We start from the raw sequence: 18569 nt of genomic DNA, 5'->3' as shown, positions 1-18569 counted from the left end.
CTTGATAGGAAAATGGCCAGATCTCATTTTTACTGAGGGTAGGAAAAACCCTGTAAATATCCCGTAAATGGTTACAGTGTGAATATTTATCCAGTTGCTGCCCTGCTCTTCAAATAGCTCAGTAGGAATTTGCACGCCGCCCATGAGTACAATCAGGGATGTGATTGAATATTTCAACCATAAAACAGTGCATTTGCCAGTGAAGCAGACAACCCAGCAGCACTGTGCTGGAAAGACAGCATAGCTTCTCTGCCTGAAGGTTTGGATCATGGTGATGTAATGTCGGCCATCCCAGAGTGTTGTAGTCTAACTGAAGCGAGCAGCTGTGTTGGGGACACTGTTTCATTCTGAATACCATTTTGTAGCCCTTTCTTGTGCTCCTGCAATATAACACGAGTTTGGCACTTGCCCAATGCAAACGCAGCAGGGGACAATATTGTAGATAGACACAAAAAGCTGGAATAACTCAGCAGGTCAGGCAGCATCTCAGGGGAGGAATGGGTCTGAAGAAGGGTCTCGACCCGAAACTCTGCAGAAAAGCAATAGGCGACGTTTCGGGTCAAGACCCTCCCTCAGACCTTTCTTCAGAGATGGTGCCTGTCCCGCTGAGTTTGTGTCTATCATCAGGGTCTATCGTCAGTGTCTATCATCGGTGTAAACCAGCATCTGCAGTTCCTTGTGTAGGAAGGAACTGCAGATGCTCGTTTAAACCAAAGATAAACACAAAAAGCTGGAGTAACTCAGCGGAGCAGGCAGCATCTCTGGAGAGAAGGAATGGGTCTGGAGAAGGGTCTCGACCCAAAACGTCACCCATTCCTTTTCCAGAGATGCTGCCTGACCCGCTGAGTTACTCCAGCGTTTTGTGTCTATCTGCAGTTCCTTCCTACGCAGGGGACAATACTGTGTCAGCCCTCAGGCACCGGAGCATGACTCTGACTCTCCTCTATCCAGACCCCTTTAAGTCCACGTGTGTTTAAAGCCCCTCACTAAGGATCGATGTGTCTTCACCATCTTTTCCATTCAAGTGTGCCGGTTGAATCAGTGACTGAAGTGGCTGCGATGCCCTGCATGGCCACATGGGGGAGCTAGCATTACACGGTTGTGTCCATGAGAGGTGGCTGCCTCTCACAATGGAGACATGGAGCTGTGACTGCTCAGTTAGTTATTCCACACACACACAGCACCCTCTCTCAATCATTCGCCCTCCAGCACTCGGCCCTTTCCTGATATCACTATTCGAGATGTCCACTTGGCCTGGTGCAGCACCAGCACTAGGTATTTCCTGTTAGACACAAAATGCTGGAGTAACTCAGCGGGTCAGGCAGCATCTCAGGAGAGCAGGTTTCGGGTAGAGACCTTTCTTCCGTCTGAAGAAGGGTCTCGACCCGAAACGTCACCCGTTCCTTCTTTCCTGAGATGCTGCCTGACCTGCTGAGTTACTCCAGCATTTTGTGTCTACCTTCAATTTGAACCAGCATCTGCAGTTATTTTCCTAGGTATTCCCTGGATTTCCCCAATAGATACACATTACAAAATTCTATGGAATGGCCTGCCAAAATGATGGCATGAGTTTGGGGAAAAGTCACAGAAATCCTATCCCTTTAATTTCAATTGATGCATTGCTGAATGTTATTGAATGAGTTGTGGAGCTGCTGCCTCACAGCTCCAGAGACCCGTGCTCCGTGATTTCTCCTGAAAAAACAACTTTAGATAGTTCCTCTGTCCCTCTCCTCCCCCTTCCCAGATCTCCCTCTATCTTCCTGTCTCCACCTATATCCTTCCTTTGTCCCGCCCCCCTGACATCAGTCTGAAGAAGGGTCTCGACCCGAAACGTCACCCATTCCTTCTCTCCTGAGATGCTGCCTGACCTGCTGAGTTACTCCAGCATTTTGTGAATAAATACTGACGATGGGTGATGTCAGTGTGGAGTTTACTCATTTTCCCCTGTGACCGTATGGGTTTCCTCCAAGTGTTCGGGTTTCCTCCCACGCTCCAAAGACGTGCAGGTTTGTAGGTTAATTGAGTTCTTAAATTGACCCTAGTGTGTAAGACATGGAACTAGTGTGAACAGGTTGTAGATGGTCGGCGTGGACTCGGTGGGTTGAAGAGCCTATTTCCGTGCTGTACCCCTAAACTAAACTCCAAAGAGTGTTCCGTTTAAATGGTGTCCCTGTGTTACTTTCAATCCAACAGATATTCCAGTCTCCGCCGGAGGAGAACGCTGCTCCTCCAATACCGCCACCTAGAGCGGCGCCTCGGAAACGGCAGCCCATCACCATCTCCAAGCGGCCGGCTCGCCACCGCCCCCATCTCGGCATGTCGGGTTCAGTGGACGTGGAAGGTCAGCATCCTTGTAGGTGTAAAGTGGTGACGTTGACAAGCCTACCTGTTCAGTATGTTGTGGTGTAACTGCCTCATTCCTACACACGACAGGGGGACCTGGAGTAACTCAGCGGGGTCAGGTCGAGACACCTTCCTGACCCGAAACACCACCCATTCCTTTTCTCCAAGGATGCTGCCTGACCCGCAGAGTTTCTCCAGCTTTTAGTGTCAATCTTTGGTGTAAACCAGCATCTGCGGTTCCTTCCTACTCTAATTCCTGCACAATGCGGAGAAATGATTCAATGCGTGTGGCAGGGAACAAAGGGGGTGCTAATTGGACTGGGTGTCCACATCTCACTCAAGGTCTGTGTCACAACACACTATTGAATTTTGTTTAACCCTTTCAGACACACCACCAACTGTGGTACAACTTCACGAAGGCTGGAAGCCTCTGGATCCTCATCCAAGTCTCAGCCCATCTAGCCATGTATTCATTTAAGATTCACCCAGACCAACAGGAAATAAAGTGCTGGAAATGGTTAGTAGCTCAGGCAGCATAAGTGGATGGAGGATTGGTTACTGTTTCAGGGCAATGGCCCTGAATCAGTTGCAAGGTTGTCTGCTGGGGTCATGTTTACCCTCAGTGCAGCGCGCCTTACTTAGAACCAAATGGTGACGTCAAGGCCTTCACAAGAGCCTTGCATTATTAGAGCCTAGAGTCAAGTGTTCATTCGTCATGAGTACTGATAACAGAACAGTTACATTCCCACTTGCAACAGCATAACAGGCCTAGAAACGCAACTCTCATTGGAAACAAATAATACACAAATATTCAGTAAATTTTCCGACTCCTATACCTTCTTCCTGATAGTAGGTGAACTGAGAGCGTGGCCAGGATGGTGTAAGTTTAGTTGAGATTAGAAATACAGCGAGGAAACTGGCCTGTCAGCTCGCCGAGTCTGCGCCGACCAGCGATCCCCATACACTGGCACTATCCTAAACTCTAGGAACCATTCACAGCAGCCAATTGATCTCCAAACCCGCACGTCTTTGGAATGTGGGAGGAAATCGGAGCACCCGGAGAAACCCCACGCGGTCACAAAGAGAACGTACAAACTCCGTACAAACAGCACCCTTTGTTAAGATCGAACCCGGTCTCTGGCACAGTAAGGCAGCAACTCTACCGCCACTGTGCCACCAGTGGGGGTTTGTAGGCCTTTATAAATTGTGTGTAGTGTGTTAGGCAGTGGGCACACTGCTATACACAATTTATATCCTGAATAAAGAATATTTTCGAAATTTAAGTAAATTATTCCAAACAGTTCTTGTGGAACTTGACAAATTTTAGCATGCACGTTGGTTGAATTAGTCTTTTATTAACAACAGTTCTTGTCCTAAATGCCCTTTCAGCAGAGCAAGTGTTAATGTAGCCGAACCCAAAATACTCTGCTGGTTCATTTCATCACAGAATAACATTCAATAAAAGTCAGCTTGTAATTTCTGTTCTCTTATTTGTAAAATGATTCACAGATCTAGTATTTGCTTTAATTTAGATTTTTTGTTTTCCTTTTCATGATGGTTCCTTTGCTTAATTCAAAAAAGAATGATTTATTCTTTGGCTATTCAACTGTAACTTCTAACAGAATTATTAAACTTGGTGGTTTACTGGCCGCAAAGTGATTTCCCTTCTCTAAAGCAGATGTTTTAGCCCAGAGAGTATCTGGAGTGTGGATGAGTTTGAAGGGAGGTGAGGCTGCCGAGGCAAAGTTGGTCGTTCATTTTCTAGCTATGGTCTCCCCAAACAGCTTCATTTTGCATCTGTGTTCCCAATTTGTTGCACAGAACCAAGGTCACAGCTAGGTAATCCTGATGGGTGAAAAAATATTTGCCCTGTGAACCTTGCAGGATAGTACAATATCCATTTAAATCTTGGATGGTACTAAGACACAGCGGTAGAGTTGCTGCCTTACAGTGCCAGAGACCCGGGTTCGATCCTGACTGCGGGTGCTGTCTGTACGGAGTTTTTCGTTCTCCCTGTGACCACATTGGTTTCCTCTGGGTGCTCCGGTTGCCTCCCACATCCCAAAGTCATGCAGGTTTGTATGTTAGATAGAGCTCTTAAGGATAGCGGAGTCAAGGGATATGGGGAGAAGGCAGGAACGGGGTACTGAATATGGATGATCAGCGATGATCACGGTGAATGGGGGTGCTGGCTTGAAGGGCCGAATGGCCTCCTCCTGCACCTATTGTCTATTGTTAATTGACCTATAAATTGCGTAGGATAGAACTAGCATACAGGGTGATCGTTGGTCGGCCCGGACTCGCTAGGCCGATGGGCCTGGATCCATGCGGTATCTCCAAATTAAACTATAAACTAAACAGTAAATATACTGCCTCATAGGTGTGCCGACATATCGAACGAGATGGGCACGGCAAGATATTATCTGATTACACGGTTGGTTTGTCCATAATTCATTTTGAATTACCAGTAGCATCAGTCTTGATTTAAAGGCAGTGTGCCTTGATATGTAAAGTTGAAGTACGCACATAGGGAAGTGATGTTACAACTGCAAAGGGCCGAATGGCCTACTCCTGCACCTATTGTCTATTGTCTAACTGTAAAGAGCATTGGTGAAAATTCACCTGGAGTACAGTTTTGGTCTGCTTGATTGAAGAGGGACTAGTTTGCATTGGGGGCAATTCTGAGAAGATTCACCAGTTGAGGAGTTGACTTGAGGAAAGGCTGAACAGGTTGGGCCTGTACTCACCACAGTTTGAAATAAAGAGGAGTCATCTTGCCCAGGCGGATGGAAGAGTGCCAGACTGCAGGTGAGCACTAGGGGGCATAGTCCTAGAATTAGTCATCATTCATTTGGAAGCGCACAGGAAGATTACTTCTTTCGCAAAGGTTGTAGCTCTTTGGATATTCCAAAGAGATGTAGAGGTTGAATTGAGTTCAAGGCTGAAGTGGACAGCAGGCAAGCTGAGACCTTGGTCAAATTGACCATGATCTTATTGAATGGTGGAGCTGCCTTAAAGGGCCTATTTTTGTGACTGTTTATTGCAGCTCTTGTATTACTTGAGCAAGATATAGAATAAGACCAAAGTAAAAGATTGTAGATGGCAACTCATGTTTCTGTGGGGACATTTTGAATGAATTTACCCAAGGTCATGGCTTTAGTGTTGAAGTTCCTCTCTGGAGTATATGCCAGCTGGTGAATACGGCATATCTTCCTGGAATCTTCCTTCCTTTCTTTCCTTCCAATCACAGTGTGCTGTCAAGGTAAACTCAGGACCCGTCCTTACAAAGCAGCCCGTTTAGGGAATCTGCCTCTTTCCAAGAGGGTGCTCTCCTGAAGTAGCTCCAATGGAATTGGAATGGGAACTAAGCGCCAGCCATTCGGTGGGGTGCTGACACTGCCAGCTTTGGGGGATTGGTTAACTTATCTCCCTTTCTCTCCAGCCTTCTCCGGGGCCAAGAGTAAGACTGAGGGCCTTGAGATGGTTAATGAGATACTGGCGCCTGATGTATGCCTTCTGCAGTGTCTGGGCAGGGTTGTGCGTTCTCTTTTTAATTTGTACACATGGACTTTGCTCCATTAATCAGCCGGTTGTCGGCCTGCAGCGGGCGGATGGCGGTTTTAATAGCGCTATCCGTATATGTGTCTGAGGCGTGGGACGCTTGGCGCCAGTGCCAGTCTCTTTCGTGAGACCGGCGCTGTCTGGTTGAATCAATTGCTTGCAGCTGTTTGCTGGAGAAATGATCAAGATCCCTGTTTTCCCCTTTTTTTTTTTTATATGGCTCTGCATTTTAACTGCGGTCTTTGCATTGGAATCCTAATTACAGAGCTGGCGTAAAAGGATTTTTATTCAGCGAGCCTGTGTTAATGAGAAGAGCCGACTTTTCTCCCCCCCCCCCCCCCCCCCCCATTCGCGGTGACTGCGAACAGTGGACTAGGAGGTTACACTTCCTTGTAAGCCTCTTCGATTCCTCGCCCTGTGGTGTGGGGTACAGAGAGAGTGGTGGACACTGGGCACCCAGTCATCTTGCCACTTTCTCCTGGCCTCTCATTGCAATGCGAGGGTCTCATCTGAAAGCCATTGGGATTTATCTTCCTGATCTTAGTTCTCTCAGCCAAACACCCCTCCCTCCAGTTTGACCCCCTAATGTGGGCATCAATCCAACTGACTTGCAAATCGTTTCGGAGGTTTAACCTTTGCAGGATCCCTGGACATTTTTTTTCCCCATTGCAGTAGATCCCTAAAACCAAAGCATGATCCAAGCTTAACCGAAAACCGCACCAGCCTTTATATATTTAACTTTGTCAGGATTCAGTGGATAGTCTCTCTAGCTTCAAGGATGCCAGCTATTGATCCTTCCATTAGGGTGGAAGTGAGTTAATCAGGCTTGGAGCAAGGAGTGTGGGGTGAATTGTGCTCCTAAATTCTGCCACTTCAAGTACTTTCCTTTAAAAAGGGCAGAAAATAATTGAACGATGAAATCGAAAGCAATTGCTTGAAGCCCAGTTATATTCCAAGGATCCCACATAATTCAGGACTGCTTATTCTGCCACATTAGGAGCAAGTTTACTCTGCATTTGTTATATTTGTTATGGTTCATTCTACAAACCACCAGCATGGGTCCCGATTCACCAAATTGCAGAGAACCTGCCACGAAGATATGTTTGTCAAACATCTCTTGTCTTCATTCCGTTAATACCATTTTGGAGGGAGATGGATTGACACATACTGAAGTTTGTAACTATTTTGAGTCTCCTCCTTAAAAGACTGAGAAATCAGCACCATTATAAGATGAAGTCTGAAGAAGGGTCTCGACCCGAAACGTCACCCATTCCTTCTCTCCTTAGATACTGCCTGACCTGCTGAGTTACTCCAGCATTTTGTGAATAAATACCTTTATAAGATTAGTTGTTGAAATACCTGCACTTTATTTTGGAGAAATGGGATAAGTTCAGATTTATTATTGCCACGTGTACCAAGGTACCGTGAACTTTTTTTGTGTTTACATGTTATTCAATCAAATAATACTGTACATAAATGCAATCACACCATACTCAAGTACACTTGGTTGAGCAAAGATAAAATACAGAGTTCAGAATATAGTTCCATATGCAGATAATGGAGAGATATGAATCACATGCAGGCAGAGGAGATTAGTTTAATTTGGGTTCATGTTTGGCATGGACATTGTTGGACAAAGGGCTTGTCCAGTTCCCACATGGATCAGTCCTGCTGATTGTAGATGATTGCTTTCAATGCATCTGCATCTGAATCCACTCTCTCCCTGGGCCACACCTTCACAGTGCTGATGTAACAATGTGGTACCATGCTAGCAAGGAGCTGCAGTTCCTTCCAGAGATGTCATTGTGAGGCACAAGTTCACTGAGACTGTTCACGTCATTTCAAACATGTTTCTATTTATTATGAATGAAGTGTCACCAGAAATACTTGGTTTATCCTTCTATTGACTGTATGTATTTGCAATATAATTGAGTTTAGAGATACAGCATGGAAACGGGCCCTTTGGCCGGTGAGACTACGATCACCCGTACACTAGTGCTAGTCTTACACACTCGGGACAGTTTATAGAAGTGAATTAACCTCCAAACCTGCATGACTTTGGAGTGTAGGCTTAAACCAGAACACCCGGAGAAATCCCATTTGGCCACAGGCAAAATGTGAGGTCAGGATCGAACCTCAGAACAGCTGGGATAGAGGCATAGCTAATTTAGTTTCATTTGGTTTAGAGATATAGCATGGTAACAGGCCCTTCGGCCCACAGATTCCAAAGCGACCAGCAAGCACCCGTACACTAGTTCTATGTTATCCCAGTTTCGCATCCTACACACTAGTGGCAATCTACAGAAACAAATTAACCGATAGACCTGCACGTACCTGGAATGTGGGAGGAATCCGGAGCACTCAGAGAAAACCCAAGCAGTCTCAGGGAGAACGTACAAACTCCACACAGACAGCACCCGAGGTTAGGATTGAACCTTGGTCTCTGGTGCCGTGAGGCAGTAACTCTACCACTGTGCCACTGTGCTGCCCTGGGTGGCACAGACTAACAAGGGAAATGTTCAGTGATTGAATAATACGGCTTTTCCTAAACAGTCAGCTAAGACATTTACTTTTAATTGCTTCCTATTAAGTTCTTCCTTGCAGCAGGAATTTGGGGAACGGGTACAGTAGAGATTCCGGATATGTATTCCTAATAACTATCTATAAACGTAGATGACCCGGCCTGGGATTGTTCATCCCACGAGGAGGAACTGTTCACTTGGTTTGCAAGCACACTTCAACCTCTTGCACCCGTAATGTTGACTGTCTTGGTTACTTTACAGGTGGCGCAGCAAACGCAAACCAAAATGCCAACGGTGGCCATCATCTGGAGCTGGGCATTGTGGGCTCTCCCCCCAGCCCGATCCCACTGCAGAGATCGGCGAGGCCAAACCTGGGCAGTGTGCGATCGGCAGACACCGAGGCCCCTGCTCGACAAGCTGTCGGCAGCCAGAACTCAGAGACGGACGGCGGAAAACCTGCGCCAAAATTGAAAGAAGGTGGTCTAAAGATGGGGCCAAAGTTTGTAAATGGGGCACTTGTGCCAGATCAGACCTCTGCCAGTGTCTCTCGAGCGGCGTCCTTTCAATCAAAGGCACTTTCTTCCAAAATGTTTTACACTGACGATGGTAAATGCATTTGATATGTATTAATGTGAACGGGCATGGAATATTAACTTTACCATCTCTATTAATGCATCGGAGAGAAACCTCGTTCCTTTTCTAAGCCCCTGCCTGACTCATTTCACCATTTTAAATTGAATTGAACCGTAACAAAATCTACTGTGACCGAGAAAGGAATTTTATTTCAGTAGCTCACCTTTGCCCTTAGTTCCAGCGATTGGAACAGGTACAGAAATCGTTTAACTTTTTTATGAGACAAGAGGGTGATGACAGGCTGGGACCATGATCCTCGGCAATGCCAATGCAATGGCACCTTGGGCACGCCTCCGTCTCCAAATCCAGGTGGAGTTAACTGAGTAAATATACTTCATGACCCACGCAGTGACTCCAGCACTTTGCGTCTGTCTTTGGTAGAAACCAGCATATGCAGTTCTTTGTTTCTTAAATATAGTCAAAGGTTTCCTCATCTCCTGCCTTGTGTACACAGAATATACAAGGTTACGTCAACCCTTTGGAGTGTTGGTTATTAGAATGCTAGGGTGTATTTATGATAGCCCAAGTGGACCTGGTTGAATGTGCCTTGTCTCCTTGGTTTTTGACATGCAGTGTGATATTGATGACAATGGGTGCTGTATTATCTGAATGGTGTCAAGTTAGGAAAAGGGGACGTACAACGAGATCTGGGTGTCCTAGTGCATCAGTCACTGAAAGGAAGCATGCAGGTACAGCAGGCAGTGAAGAAAGCCAATGGAATGTTGGCCTTCGTAACAAGAGGAGTTGAGTATAGGAGCAAAAATGTCCTTCTGCAGTTGTACAGGGCCCTAGTGAGACCGCACCTGGAGTACTGTGTGCAGTTTTGGTCTCCAAATTTGAGGAAGGATATTCTTGCTATTGAGGGCGTGCAGCGTAGGTTTACTAGGTTAATTGCCGGAATGGCGGAACTGTCAGATGTTGAAAGACTGGAGTGACTAGGCTTGTATACACTGGAATTTCGAAGGATGAGAGGAGATCTTATCGAAACGTATAAGATTATTAAGGGGTTGGACATGTTAGAGGCAGGAAACATGTTCTCAATGTTGGGGGAGTCCAGAACAAGGGGCCACAGTTTACGAATAAGAGGTAGGCCATTTAGAACTGAGATGAGGAAAAACTTTTTCAGTCAGAGAGTTGTGAGTCTGTGGATTTCTCTGCCTCAGAAAGCAGTGGAGGCCAATTCTCTGAATGCATTCAAGTGAGAGCTAGATAGAGCTCTTAAGGATAGCAGAGTCAGGGGGTATGGGGAGAAGGCAGGAACGGGTTACTGATTGAGAATGATCAGCCATGATCACATTGAATGGCGGTGCTGGCTCGAAGGGCCGAATGGCCTCCTCCTGCACCTATTGCCTATTGTCTATTGTCTATTGCCTGCCTTGGAAGTGTCTAGGATTGTACGAGTGGGGATCTATCACTGACACCATTTGACCTTTTGAAAAGTCTTGACCCGAAACGTCACCTGCCCATGTTCTCCAGGGATGCTGCCTGACCTGCTGCTGAGTTACTACAGCACTTTGTGTCCTTTTGACCGATTGGAACCACTGCTTGGGAGCTCGACCGCTGACAGGCAGGTCCCACAGGGTGCACTGAGGATAGTTTAGTTCAGAGATGCAGCGCCGAAACAGGCCCTTTGGCCTCCCGTGTCCGCCCCGACCGGCGATCCCCGCACATTAACACTATCCTACACACTAAGGACAATCTACATTTATACCAAAGCCAATGAACCGACAAACCAGTACGCCTTTGGAGTGTGGGAGGAAACCGAAGATCTCGTAGAAAGCCCACGCGGTCATGGGGAGAACGTACAAACTCCGTACGTTTGGCAGCACCCGTAATCAGGATTTAACCTGCATCTCTGGCACTGAAGGCGCTGTAAGGCAGCAACTCTACTGCTGTGCCACTGTGCCACCCTTAGAGGGTAGATGGTGTTTAGTGTGCAGAATGGGTTGGGGTCATCGGAGGGGAGAGGGCGATTGGGTCAAATCCGTCTGGCTGGGCATAGAGTGGGGAAATGTATCTGGGGAAGAAGGGTCAGTCAGGCATGGTGTATGTGGATAAGACAATTGTCACGTTCACATGGGTGTCTGGTTTATCTGTTTTATTGGACAATATTGATCTAATGCTACTAAGACGTTTTTCAATGATAGAACTTGGCGTACACTCACACAGCTCCCTGCAGAGAGAGCAACATGCTGAATGTTAAGAATACCATCATGCTGACTTTTGAATATTCCTCGAAAACTGACCCCATTACGGCTGGCAACTGCCTTGCCCCACAGCTGGGGGTGAACAGTGACCCCAGTAAATCCCTCCCAGCCTCAGCGGCAGGACTGTCGACACACAATGGGTGCAAATAGATTTAAATACGATTTGGTGCTGGCTTGACAGGCAGCATCCAGTTCCCATTTCAGATCCAAGTCCTGGACACGCAGTATAAATTAAGGGCAAAACCTTGTGTTCTTGAATTGTGACCCTGGGTGTTTTCTGGTAACTCATCAACACGACAAGGCAGGATGTGAATGCTTTTTAAATCCGTAATGAAACATTACTGGAGAGCAGGTTTAATTTGATATTTTGCCATCCATGGGGTGGTCTCCAGCAGACTGGGGCGTAAGCCAATCTCAGCCACGAGAATCACAGCTCTCTCTCTTCAGAGTCTCAATCTCCTCGGGTACCCAAACCAGCCCTCTGACTATTGCACTCTGACCTACCAAATTCACACAGTCTTGTCACTTGTACACAGAGGATTGCATCTTCTCAGTTCAATGAAGAGCAGAGATTTTCTCCAATTACATAACGAAACGGTGGAGCAGCGTTAGAGTTGCTGCCGGACACCGCTAGAGATTCGGGTTCAATCCTGCCTGCGGGTGCTGTCTGTATGAAGTTTATACGTTCTCCCCATGACCTGCGTGGGTTTTCTCCAGTCCCACGCTCCAAAGACATATAGGTTTGTAGGTTAATTGGCTTCAGTAAAATAGTAAATTGTCCCTAGTGTGTGTAGGATAGTGTTAGCGTGTGGGGATCGCTGGTCGGCGCTGACTCGGTGGGCCAAAGGGCCTGTTTCTGCGCTGTAACTCTAAGTAATTAAACTAAACTAAACCACACATGTAACCCTGAACGTTCAAGCATGCAGTCCCTGACTTTGAAATGCTGGTAAGCAATGTGCTTGTTATCGGTGAGATTGCTCTTAGTGTGACTGAAGAAGTGATTCATCTCTGATCAATCTAAAACAACGGCAAGAAATGTTGAAGGGCATCAGTGGGCATGTGTTGTCTCTCGCTTAGCTCCAAGATTAATGTAGATTCGATGCCCTGGGCTTGACCTCTGTTAATTTAACGGAATTCAGCTTGATATGGATAGAGGGGCCAAAGGAGTCCCTGGGCGAATGAGGAAATGCAACGGAAGGAACTGCGGACACTGGTTCACACCGAAGATAGACACAAAAGGCTGGAGTAACTCAGCGGGGCAGGGAGCATCTCTGGGGAAGTAATGCGTGACGTTTTGGGTTGAGAAGTCTGAAGAAGGGTCACCCATTCCTTCTCTTTCAGAGATGTGGCCTGTCCCGCTGAGTTATTCCAGCATTTTGTGTCTAATGAGGAAATGATTTGGCCAATGTTGGTGGTCAGAGGTGTGGTGGGAACCAGTGTCCAGTGTGATTAAGTAGCGTGTCAGTGTCCATCTGCACCTTGGTTTGGAGCCAATATTGTGGTGAATGTAACGTGTTCCCAGTTACTTCATGACCACACGATGAAGTCAGTCAATGCATTCAGGAGTGGGGTCATCTGGTGCTGAGGAGGTTGTCACGGGGATACAGTGGTAAACACGACAATCCTGTCCATTGGGTAGAAGCATGTTTGAGTATGTGTGTGTGTGTGTGTGTACGTACGTGTGTGTGTGTGTACGTGTGTGTGTGTGTGTGTGTACTATTTTACACACTGTTTTTTTAATGAATAGCTGAACCTAAAACCAAACAGGTGAATGTCGACACAAGGAACTGCAGGTGCTGGAATCTTGAGTAAACACAAAGTGCAGGACTAACTCAGCAGGCCAGGCAGAATCTGTCGAGGGTATGGATAGGCAACGTTTCGGTTCCAGATTCCCCTCCAGACTGATTGTGGTCGGAATCCGACTGCAATCAGTCTGAAGAAGGTTCCTGACCCAAAAGTCTCCTGTCGATTCCCTCCACAGATGCTGCCCGAGATGCTGAGTTCCACCAGCACTGTGTTTTTACCAAACAAGTGAATGTTAGGTTTGAAAGGCTGAGGGGGAATTTTTCATCCAATTAAAGAAATCAGTAAGGGCCGCAGGATGGGTGGTGCGGGAAAGGGATGTTGGACGTGAGAAAATCAATGTAGCAGCTGAAGCCTGTCCTTCGGAAATTGGAGAGTGTCCCTGTTTGGTCGGCAAGGTACCTTCTAGCTGGGAGCAGTATTTCCCAGTGTTGGGAATGCTGTACTTGGGTGGATGAGTACAATACTGTACTTGGGTAGGATGAGTTATTCTTTTCTCTTGTTTTCAGGTGATTATAGTAACGTTATTGTACATCGACCCCACCATGAGAAGAGCTCGTCAGTTCTACAACGGCCGCCCATGAGACCACCAGACCCTCCTTGTCGGGACAAGGTCTCCCCACCGCTGAGAATGGAGCCTCCCAGCAGCATGGAAGACGCCCCACCTTCAGTGTAAGCTCAGCTTCCCGTGAACATTTCCGTCTCCTCTTGTCCTGCCCAATTGACCCAGATCATACTCAGATGTTCTGGCTGACCTTTACAGGCCAGATATACCCTTGGCCAGCTCGGGTTTGCACTTGCCACACCTTGCACTTTTTCTTGTATTCATCCTCCCCTTCCTTTTGCACTCCATCAAATATAACCAAGTTGGACTATTGAAACCAAGGACGACTTAGCAGGGGGACATATGGAAGATAAGGCAGGGACAGTGGCGTACCTGTAGAGTTGCTGCCTCACATCACCAGAGACCTGGGTTTGCTCCTGACTCCAGGTGCTGTCTGTACGGAGTTTGTACGTCCTTCCTGCGACCACGTGGGTTTTCTCCAGGTGCTCCAGTTTCCTCCCACACTCCAGCGATGTACGGGTTTATAGGTTAATTGGCTTTGGTAAAAGATTGTACATTGTCCCTAGTGTGTAGGAGAGTGCTAGTGTACGGAGGGCCGCTGGTCGGCGCTGGTGGTGTGCCGAAGGGTCTGTTTCCGTGCTGTATCTCTAAAGTCTAAAGATTACTTAAGATGGAGCAGGGGAGTTGGGAGGAGAAGGTGTGAGGAGAAAGGTGACAATGACGGGGAAGGAGTCAACAAAGGAAACTCGCGGGAAGATGCAAGGTACTCCAGAACCTTGAGCAATGGCAGATTGCTGGAGGAACTCAGCGGATCCGGCAACATCTGTGGAGGGAAATGAACAGATGACATTTTGGGCCGGGACCGTCAGGCTGCAGGAGTGGAGAGGAGAGGGGGGCAAGAGGAAGTGGTGGGGCAAGAACCAGCAAGTGGGAGGTAGATTCGGGTGTGGAGGGATTGGTTGGCAGATGAGCCAGGTGGGAGGGGGGGAGATGAGTGAAGGTGATAACCACAGCTGGAGGTGGTGTAAGTGGAGAAGGCAAAAGGGAGCACATGGCAGAATGTGATGAGGTAGGAAAACGGCAGAGTGTAATGTAGAACCAAAGTAAGGTATTGTGGGTTGAAGGGAATGAGGTGGGTCATGGGAGGGAAGAAAATATAGTGGGAAGGATGCCTGAGTAAATACACACTTGAGGTGTAAATAAGAGTACATAACACCTATAAAGCCTGCCAGAATCGGTCAGTGGATCGTAGTATAAATAGCATACAATCATAACCGATCCACTTAAAAAAAATTTTAATTCATTTTTGTTATAATTGAACTTCAGTTGATCCTCTAAACAACATAGCAACTGTACATTCGCCTCAAAAATGTTTGTATTACTGATAAAACCTCATATTTTGAGCAGAGTCCGTGATGACAGTTATTGCTCTGGTCTCATGTAGCAGGTAGTCGTTGACACATGTCCACGGGTATTGCTGAAGCCTGATCACTTAGAAATGGTGCAAAATAAGGGAGAAATACTCCCCTAGGCTGCAGAGTGAATCCAAGGCCACCCATGTGTGTCGTGAGTTGGCACTGATGAGGTGGTAAACGGCTAGTCTCCTCTGATTAGACACTTTCATAGAGTCATATGGTGTGCAAACAGGCCCTTCGGCCCAACTTGCCCACTCAGACCAACATGTCCCATCTACGCTGGTCCCAACTGCCTGCATTTGGCCCATATCCCTCTAGACCTGTCCTATCTATCCATGTAGACACAAAATGCTGGAGTAACTCAGCGGGTCAGGCAGCATCTCTGGAGAGAAGGAATGGGTGACATTTCGGGTTGAGGCCCTTCTTCAGACTGATTTTTCCTATCCATCCATGTACTTGTCCAAATGTTTCTCAAACATCGCGATGCTACCTGCCTCAACTACCTCTGCTGGCAGCTCGTTCCATACACCCACCACCCTCTGTATGATAAAGTTACCCCTCAGGTTCCTATTAAATCTTTCCTCCCTCACCTTAAACCTAGTCGCTTGGTTCTTGATTCCCCTACTCTTGGCAAGAAACTGTGCATTTACATGATTATTCCTCTCATGACTTTGTACATCTCTATAAGATCACCCCTCGTCCTACTGCGCTCCAAGGAATAGAACCCTAGCCTGCTCAACCTCTCCCTAGCTCATTCGGCTTTCTAATCCCAATCACAAGGCAACTATTAGTTGAGTTCAAATCATCCTGCGTTACCTCTTCATCCCAGAATTCTGGGGCTGCTTTAAACCCTTGACCTCGGAGCTCAAGAGATGGCATGCGGTAGAAAAAGACTATGAATAGCTAAGTCCTTTTTTTTTTTTAACAAAAAAGGAACCAGGGTTGTAAACCCATTTACAGTCTCATTCCTTTTGAGCACAGGTCTGTTTGCCAGTGACTGTTTTTGTCCTTTACTGTATGCAGTTAAATCCCATCTATCCGGCCAACACACACAGTAAGAATTTGGCATTGGAAGGTCTGGTGTGCATTGTCTGAATTTCGGTTATTTTGCTTCATGGCAATTTTCTTTTATTGTCCTCTGCTGATTTGATTCAAATATGACTTTTTTTTAAAAACGGGTATGTTTGAATGCAACATCGCTTCTGAGCTGCATGTTACGCTCAGTTCAATGATTTTCCTAAGCAGCTGTGAAAGCAAAAGACATTCAAAAACAGTGGAATATACCAGTTGTATGTTTGAAACCCAATAACAGGCCTGTTTTGCTCTCTGAGACTAGCCATGCATTGAGCCTCACCCTAAGATATTTCCCAGCGTTGCCTTTGGAGCTTTGAAGCTGCTCAAAGACGATGATGTAATCATTGCCCGAGTTACTCCAGCACTTTGTGTGTTGTTTTTGTAAACCAGCATCTGCAGTTCCTCAAGTCGACGTAATTATCGCCTTGTTACTTCAAGATTTCATTGAGGAGTGCACCCTGAGTTTCTCCAGCTCCACCTGTGCCTTAGAAGAAGTTCAGCCTGTTACATTCCATTGTTAACCATTGGGAAATGCCAGGTTACCCTTGATTCCCAAGCCTAACGCTGTGCTCAACTGCAGGTTAATGTGTGAGAATTTAGGAACAACAGCTTCCCACTCCACTGGACACATATTTAGCTTGCCATTTTCATTTTGATCTTCTATTGTAATGAGTCAAATGACCTGTGGAAGGTGACAATTCATTTACTGCAATTTTCCAGATCAAAATGTTCCCTGATCCGGTAATAAAAACACATAGATTATAAAATTGCTCAAAGTTTACGGCCAAACTAAAGTCCAGAATCTGGGGCTGAACTACACGTCACAGGGGAGGAAGGGAAATAAAGACAAAGGGTTAAAAACAATGTTGAAAATGGTTGTAAACAAGCTTAGTTCATCAAAGCTTTCTTCCCCAATCTTCAAGAGTGTTTTGACTATCATATGTACTGATAACAGAACAATTGAATTCTTACTTTACTTTCGACTTTAATTTAGAGAGAGGGCGCAGAAACAGGCCTTTCAGCTCACTGAGTCCGCGCCGACCAGCGATCACCCCGTACACGAGCACCATCCTACACATTAGTGACAGTTTCCAATTTTACCAAAGGCAATTAACCTATGTCTTCGGATTGTGGGAGGAAAAAACCCACGTGGTCACAGGGAGAACGTACAAACTCTTTACAGGCCGCACCCGTGGTCAAGACTGAACCCGGGTCTCTGGCGCTGTACGGGAGCAACTCTACCACGGTGTCCCTACGTGCTGCAGCATAACTGGCCTGTAAACATAATACACAGAGATAATATGTAAAAAACAAAAGTTTAATAAATCAATTACACAAATACTGTTGCAGAAAAGCCCAAAGTCCTCAGTGTAATCAAAGACAGTCCACCGTTCATAGTTGAGGCTAGTATTGTGCAGTGTTCATGAGCACAATGATAGTTTGGGGAGAAAGCTGTTCTTGAACCTGGTGGTCAGATGCACAAACTTGGGAGTGGACGCACCAGATCTTACAAAAGCAGATATATTGCCTCTTCAAGGTTGTTTCTAACCATTTCTACTTCTTTCTCTCCCTCCCGTATAACTTGCAGTTCTTCATGCTGCTTTTTATTCTGCCCCCACAGTGTGCCTTTGTGCTAACTCAATTTTTGCACCAATTCCATTTCCAAAAGCAGGAAGGAGCATGAAATTGGTCCATCGTGTTTAGTACAGCTCCCTCCTCGCCAGCAAAGCGATTTGCACCAACTAGGAATGACCTGGATTTGGACTCCATCCCAGTGAAGCTTCACCATCTCACTTGGTTGCTCCTGTTCTCCTTGCTTTTGTTTTCCTCTCTCCCCTTCATTCCATTGCTCCCACTCTGCTCTGCTCACGTTGAATCTTCTGAAACCACCGACTGGCATGCGATCGTGCAGCCTGGCCGGTTACAAGGTGAGAGGTTACGAGGGGCCACGTCCGGAACTGCTACCCACACTTGGACAAACCGTAGAAACCGAGTTTAGATTAACGTCATGTTCCACTCACCGCGTTCTGTGATCTTTGCTTTTGATGTTGTCCACTCTTTCCAGCGTCTCCTTTCCATTAACATCAACAGCCCTGCACCACCTTCCTCTCTCCACCACTGTCACCCACATCCCCGCCCCTTCTACTCAGCCTCCACTCTTGGCTGGGCTATCTTCCAGTACTTGGCTTTTACATTGAACTTTTTATTTTGAATAGGAGTTAGGGGGTGTGTGTGGTGAAAGTCACGATAAATTGCTTTTTGGGGGACTTTTCAAGCTTAAATTATCTCCTAGTACATCAAGTAGATCCTTGTGATTTGTTTCTCTCTCTCTGTTTGCTTTGGGTTTTGAATTTCAGTCCAAATGAGTCAACAAAATTAAAAACACTTCTTTGAATGAAATTCAAAACTGATTTTCTCTCTCTCTCTCTCTCTCTCTCTCTCTCTC

General features: G+C 46.4%; 1 protein-coding gene across 3 annotated transcripts in view; it reads left to right on the top strand.

Moving 5' to 3' along the window:
- Positions 1–18569, top strand: part of ophn1 (oligophrenin 1) — a 195949-nt gene that overhangs the window by 139088 nt on the left and 38292 nt on the right. For 2 of the 3 annotated variants that reach the window (XM_078412146.1, XM_078412145.1), the window contains exons 19-21: positions 2194–2353; positions 8688–9032; positions 13579–13741. In XM_078412146.1, coding sequence (XP_078268272.1) covers positions 2194–2353; positions 8688–9032; positions 13579–13741 — 668 coding nt within the window. The remainder of the gene's footprint in view (positions 1–2193; positions 2354–8687; positions 9033–13578; positions 13742–18569) is intronic. The other variant, XM_078412147.1, reaches the window with a different exon arrangement.

The sequence above is a fragment of the Rhinoraja longicauda genome, chromosome 15, assembly GCF_053455715.1.
Source record: "Rhinoraja longicauda isolate Sanriku21f chromosome 15, sRhiLon1.1, whole genome shotgun sequence".
Taxonomy (NCBI): Eukaryota; Metazoa; Chordata; class Chondrichthyes; order Rajiformes; family Arhynchobatidae; genus Rhinoraja; species Rhinoraja longicauda.
The sequence above is the reverse complement of the archived record's forward strand: the minus strand, read 5'-3'. Positions and strand labels throughout refer to the sequence as shown.